Below are 6880 nucleotides of genomic sequence, written 5' to 3' on the forward strand. Positions count from 1 at the left end.
AACATGCACAAGTTCACGAATTGATTATGGACAAATCAGGAGGTGTTGTACCTATTCCCTGGACAAATAAATGGCATTTTTCTTCTTGCAGAGCAACTGATCATGACATCATTCCATAATCTTGACGTTATATTACGACAATGAAAAGGAGTGAGTGAGTTTAGTTTTATGCTGCACTCAGCAATATTCCAGCTATATGGTGGCGGTCTGTAAATGATCGAGTCTGGACCAGACAATCCAACGATCAACAACATGGGCGTCGATCTGCGCAATTGAGAACCGATGACAAGTGTCAACCAAGTCATCGAGTCTGACCACCCGACCCCGTTAGTCGCCTCTTACGACAAGTCAGTCACCTTTTATGGCAAGCATGGGTTGCTGAAGGTCTATTCTACCCCGGACCTCCACGGGTCACAATGAAAAGGAGCATACTTACAGGTAACAATGACATTTTCAATAATACATCATAATCATTCTATATTCCGTCCGCGGAATGTGTTGGTGTCCTTACGGAAGCTGTGAGACAAATCAGCTTTACATGTAAAATTAACAAAGTTATTGGAGAGTGGAATGAAAAATAAATATGTAATATGACATTATTTGACACTGTGATTTTGATTTGGAAATAAATTCAATCAGATGGATGTGCATTTGGAGTGAACGTATGGGATTATAATTCAGTCGAGACCACCCTGAATCAAGATGGCAATTGACACGGAAAATGTGAGTACACAGTGTCTGATATCTCAGTAGTGATTCGTCTTCTGTGCCTAATTGAACAATTCATCGCTTCTACAACGTCTAACCTAACAGAATCCATAGTCTCGAAACTCAATCAAAATTTGATCTCATATTGAAAACGGCTAACCGAATGTCAAGCTCAAACTAAACAGGACGAAAACAATCGCTGAACTGCAAGGTAAACTGATCAAAAAAGATATTGAAATTGATGAAATTCGTCGGTACAGAAGGCGAAACAATGTCGTTGGAGTTCCCATGTTTTCAGATAAAAACACACACAGCATTGCTCTTGACCTAGCCAAGAAAATGACAAGGAATTGATTCATACTGAACGTATGTGCGACGAACGCAATTCTGCACAGCATGTTATGACTCCTGCAACACCTGTGGCCCCTCAACCATGGCAAGGTGGGTCTGTGGAGAGGTACATAAAAACGTGTTGCGTCTCTAAACCGCCGGATGGAATACCCTAAAATACTGCCCCAATAAGATATGATTACAACTCATTTCTTGAAATTATTTGTAGGGCGGTGTTGTAGTAGCCTATTGGTTCGATTCCCCTTATGGGTAAGATAAGATAAAATAAGATACGATAATACTTCAGTGTCCATGTAAAGGAAATTTTCGTTTTCATTCCAGGTCTCCGTCACATTAAAATAGACATAATAAGCATCTACACACAAAAACAACATCAAAGAACTGCAATCTCGAACACAAGTGTCATAAATATTTGACCAAATTGCCTGGTAGATAAAATGGTCTGCGTGAAATAGAAAGTAATTCAAAATCGTTTCACGGATGGCAAACTGATTACACCAACGATCGTTTATGTAAATACACACTCCACATCCAACGGGTTTTCCTGTTTTCTCGGCGTCCCTTTCAATGGAGTCGTTTGGCCATGTTTCAGAGAAACACAAGAGACAACTGTCTCTAAATTCGTAGAAGTCCTTGATGTTTGCCTCCACTTCCCTCAGTTGTCGCTGTACGAGCTCACATTAGCCAATGTGTGAAGTCCATTTCTGGTGGCCTCTGCCGTGGTATCGCTGGAATATTGCAAAAAAAGCTGTGTAAAACACAAATTCACTCACTCACTCACTCACTCATTGAAATTGTCATCCTCGTTATCTTCAGCTTATAAGTTCCGATAATTCTCCACTACACCCTGGATGCATCTACGGTTTAGTCCGATGAATGTATTACCTCCCTTGGCTTGGTATTTTATCCAAACAGGTGTGTACGCTGTGATGTTGAGCACCCATCACAACTCACTTTCACTTTTTAAATTGAGTAACTAATTAAACTTGGCAACACAAATGATGAAGATGTAAGAGTTCTTACAAACATTTTTGTTACAGGTCACATGCAACCCAAAAATCAAACATAATAAAAAAACTCAGTTATCACTTGTTCGTGATACATAAAATGCACTCGTGATTGTGAAAAAAAACCCAAATAAACAGTAATATAAGCGTATAATCGCAAATCAGAAGTGCAATATTTTGTACTTGGGTTTAGCTCCCTCGAAACGAAGCAGCTGTGATAACGAACCCAGCTAATACCGCTGAGTGTGCAGTCAAGTGTAACGGGGCTTTAATAATAGAATTTCTCACTGGCCACTGGTTCATTTGCCGATACGTTTACCCGGCTCTTTGTTTATGGCTTGTAAACCTGATATGTGTTAATTTCAAGTTGTAAAATGGTCAGAAATTGAAGTTGTGCATTCCATATTGGTATTAGTAGACAGGCAGGCAGGCAGACATATAGGTGTCAATAAATCAGACATTGAGCTATATCTCTGACAGAGGCTGCTTACCACAATCAACGGGGTTTTTTTTTGTTATTTGTTTGTTTTGTGTTTTTTTGTTTGTTTGTTTGTTTGTTTTAAATTATTTTTAACGAGTAGATTATTTACTTGTTTGTGTACACAACCACGATTAGACTACTAGTTGCTTACGACCTCATACTCCGGGCATGCATGCTGTTTCAAGCTCCGCGAACCTATTCACTGCGCATGCGTTATGAGTGCAGCGCAACACTCTAGATCTAGACCTTGACATGAATGTCTTAGTGTCTTAAATAGTTATAAAGAAATTGCTTTTTAAAAATCATTCAGGGGAAATCTTGAAAGTCTATGAAGAGAATACAATGAACTGTTCTTGAGATAGAATGAAGATTTTTAAGGATATCAACTTCTTTATGTGAGAACACAACGTTTCGGAGTTAATGCTTACTCCTTCATCAGGTGATTGAGAAAGGGATACAGAGGTGTATTTATATGTACAGGTAAAACAATAACAAAGTAACAAGTAGAATGAGTTAACGAAAGCTGGAAACCAGTATAAACAAGCACTAATAGGAAGCCGATAGTTATGACAACAATGATGGGAGCCAATGGTAATGCATTACAGTTGATTGGATATGTTTACACAGATACGGGGTAAGGACGGGGTAAGGACGATGTACATGATTAGGGATAAGGATGGAAGCCAATGGTGATACATTACGCATGATTGGATGATGTTACATAACACACGATAGGGGATGAGCATGTTTACATGTTTACATGTTTACATTACCATTGGCTCCCATCATTGTTGTCATAACTATCGGCTTCCTATTAGTTCTTGTTTATACTGGCTTCCAGCTTTCGTTAACTCATTCCACTTGTTACTTTGTTATTGTTTTACCTGTACATATAAATACACCTCTGTATCCCTTTCTCAATCACCTGATGAAGGAGTAAGCATTAACTCCGAAACGTTGTGTTCTCACATAAAGAAGTTGATATCCATAAAAATCTTCATTCTTATGTATTTTCACTTCTAAATGACATTCAAAGACTTGTTCTTGAGATATTTCACTCACAAGCTTAACAGGCAGTTTAACATGGTGAAATCTTCAAAGTGAAAATTATGTAAGGATCACCTAAACACTACTATATCCCTCGCTTTGCGCTGAACACACAGCAAGGCATAAAAACAATTTTGATTCATGTTCACCTCATGAGTAATGAATGACAACTGGAAAGTGAAGCACCATACACAATGATAGACACTACAAGGACAAACTGTGAATGAAAAACCATCAAACTGCTAATAAATTAGCAACAAGTTAACAGTTTGCCTGATGACACAGGTGTCCTGGCACACCTACACGATGTGGGGGAGAGGGAAAGTGAGAGATGGTGTGTTGTTTGAGGTAGATAACCTGTCGGTCCATAGCCGAACCCAAAACACAGTACACCTGCAGCTCACTTGCAACACAGTTTATTTACATAAAGGCAGCCTTCTTAACATATAACAATCATATACAATCAGGCCTCATTATTTGAAAAATAATATAATATATGTCAGTTTTCATGATTAACTTGATTTGGTTTGAGCCAAAGTTACAGTTAGTTACACTAACACCACAGAATATTAGCTTTACATTGGAGGAAAACCTGTACACACCTACCATACAAACAGTGAACAAATCATCAAAATTGGACTCAAAAACACCACCAAACAAAAATCACCAAAATAGGAAAAACAAACTTCCCAAACTGCAACAATATCCTCTAAAACCGAAAAAAATGCTATGTAATTGAAAACTGAAATGGGAAAGAAAACTCATTTATCAGCTACAAATATCACTTGAGAAAGGTTGCAGTCATAGAAACCCGAAACGGCATAAATATTGTCAAAGATGGTGGTGTGGAGAGAAGAACAGGCTTTGCCCAATATGGTTTTCATCACAATGAGTCTAATCTTGAAAATGGATCATTTCTTCAGTCCCGTTGAGTGCCAGCTTAGACAGTTTCCACTGTACTTCTCAGTGTCAGACTTTTTGCCTGTTTGTTGATTTGCTCACCGTTTGTATGGCAGGCCTCCTGAAGAGGAGGTGAAAAGATACTTAATATTACCTCAAAACCACAAGCAGAACTTGTGAATTGTCTGACCATGTCTCTAAAATTGGGCTAATCTGGGATTTTGAAACTATGGCAAGCAGAGTAGCTTCTTAGGGATGTGCAGATGATACATTACTTTTCAGTATGTTCTTGTAGGTACTGAAAGAGATTCTAACTTGATCAAACATATTAAAATATGCATAATCTGAAAATATATTTGTTGACTTGCATCTCATCAGCACCATGTTAATCACTGCTCCTGTTTTAAATTATGTCACATATTTGACAGAGTTTTGAATTAAAAAAATCACGAGTTCAAACTCCACCATGGGGAATGGTGGAAGCAACTACACTATTTGTGCAAGCTGACACATCAAGATCTGTAAAATATTAATTACCTCCCTTACACACAAAAACATCAGTGATTTCCTTTCACTCTCCAGGATATCAACAACTCCCTACAAGTTGTGAGGGCTCATCAATTTCCTCACATCCTGAAAGACACCATAAACCTCTGTCAAAACCCCTCACACATTCAAGGGCACATCAACTTCCTAACAAAGCCAAGGGAACATCAACCCTCTCCCTCTCATAAGGGCACTATCATCTTCCTGACGTCCTCAAGGAAACATAATCTCAAGTACACTGGGCACCATCTACTCTTTCAAGCCTTCCAGGGCACATCAACTCCCTCCCAAACCCATGGGTACTTTCAAATCCCACTCCCTCTCATAAGAGATCGATCATCTCCCTTGGGAACATAATCACACGTAAACAGGGCACCATATACTCCCCTCAAGGGCACATTAACTCCCTCAAAGGGAACTTTCAACTCTCTCTCACGCACGAGGGCACTATCATCTCCCTGACTTCGTCAGAGAACATAATCTCTAGTTCACAGAGCACCATCTACTCTTTCAAGCCTTCCAGGGCACATCAACTCCCTCTCAAACCCATGGTTACTTTCAAATCCCTCTCACTCATAAGGGCCCTGTCAACTCCCTGACCCCAGGTACTATCAACTCATGCAAAGCTTCTTGAGCAACCTCAACCTTCTTACACTCACCAGAACTCAATCAACTCTCTGGCACCTATAATGGCATAATCAACTCACTTATGTCATCAAGTGCTCATCAACTCTCCCACCCACGAGGGCATGTCAACTCCTCATCACCCAGCCCAATCAACTCATCAACTCTCCCACCCACGAGGGCATGTCAACTCCTCATCACCCAGCCCAATCAGCTCATCAACTCTCCCACCCACGAGGGCATGTCAACTCCTCATCACCCAGCCCAATCAACTCATCAACTCTCCCACCCACGAGGGCATGTCAACTCCTCATCACCCAGCCCAATCAACTCATCAACTCTCCCACCCACGAGGACATGTCAACTCCTCATCACCCAGCCCAATCAACTCATCAACTCTCCCACCCACGAGGGCATGTCAACTCCTCATCACCCAGCCCAATCAACTCATCAACTCTCCCACCCACGAGGACATGTCAACTCCTCATCACCCAGCCCAATCAACTCATCAACTCTCCCACCCACGAGGGCATGTCAACTCCTCATCACCCAGCCCAATCAACTCATCAACTCTCCCACCCACGAGGGCATGTCAACTCCTCATCACCCAGCCCAATCAATTCATCAACTCTCCCACCCACGAGGGCATGTCAACTCCTCATCACCCAGCCCAATCAACTCATCAACTCTCCCACCCACGAGGACATGTCAACTCCTCATCACCCAGCCCAATCAACTCATCAACTCTCCCACCCACGAGGGCATGTCAACTCCTCATCACCCAGCCCAATCAACTCATCAACTCTCCCACCCACGAGGGCATGTCAACTCCTCATCACCCAGCCCAATCAACTCATCAACTCTCCCACCCACGAGGGCATGTCAACTCCTCATCACCCAGCCCAATCAACTCATCAACTCTCCCACCCACGAGGACATGTCAACTCCTCATCACCCAGCCCAATCAACTCATCAACACTAATCTGTTTTCACCGACAATATTGATACGTAGCACAATATTTTTATTATTTATTTGTTTTGTTGTTTCGTGTGATTTTGTAGAGTTCCAGAATTATGTTTTTATATACATTTGAAATGGTTTTCCAGAATCGTTCTAACGCAGTAACATTTTCTATAGGTAGCACAAATGGAGACGTTGGGCAAACATTACAATAAAGTATTGACAGTGGAGTGAGTCTCAAGTACAAGAACTGAC

At 40.9% G+C, this 6880-nt stretch overlaps 1 protein-coding gene across 1 annotated transcript; it reads left to right on the forward strand.

Annotated features, from left to right (window-relative positions):
• The first annotated feature begins 5749 nt into the window (after positions 1-5749).
• On the forward strand, positions 5750-6646 carry LOC137268836 (uncharacterized). Its single transcript, XM_067803402.1, has one exon. The coding sequence runs from the start codon at positions 5750-5752 to the stop codon at positions 6644-6646; it is 897 nt and encodes a 298-aa protein (XP_067659503.1).
• The last annotated feature ends 234 nt before the right edge of the window (positions 6647-6880 follow it).

Source organism: Haliotis asinina, chromosome 16 (assembly GCF_037392515.1).
Source record: "Haliotis asinina isolate JCU_RB_2024 chromosome 16, JCU_Hal_asi_v2, whole genome shotgun sequence".
In the NCBI taxonomy this organism is placed as follows: domain Eukaryota; kingdom Metazoa; phylum Mollusca; class Gastropoda; order Lepetellida; family Haliotidae; genus Haliotis; species Haliotis asinina.

Bases quoted from the DNA above. Each gene is read 5' to 3' on its own strand.
- LOC137268836 (XM_067803402.1), top strand. From the start codon at position 5,750: ATGTCATCAAGTGCTCATCAACTCTCCCACCCACGAGGGCATGTCAAC.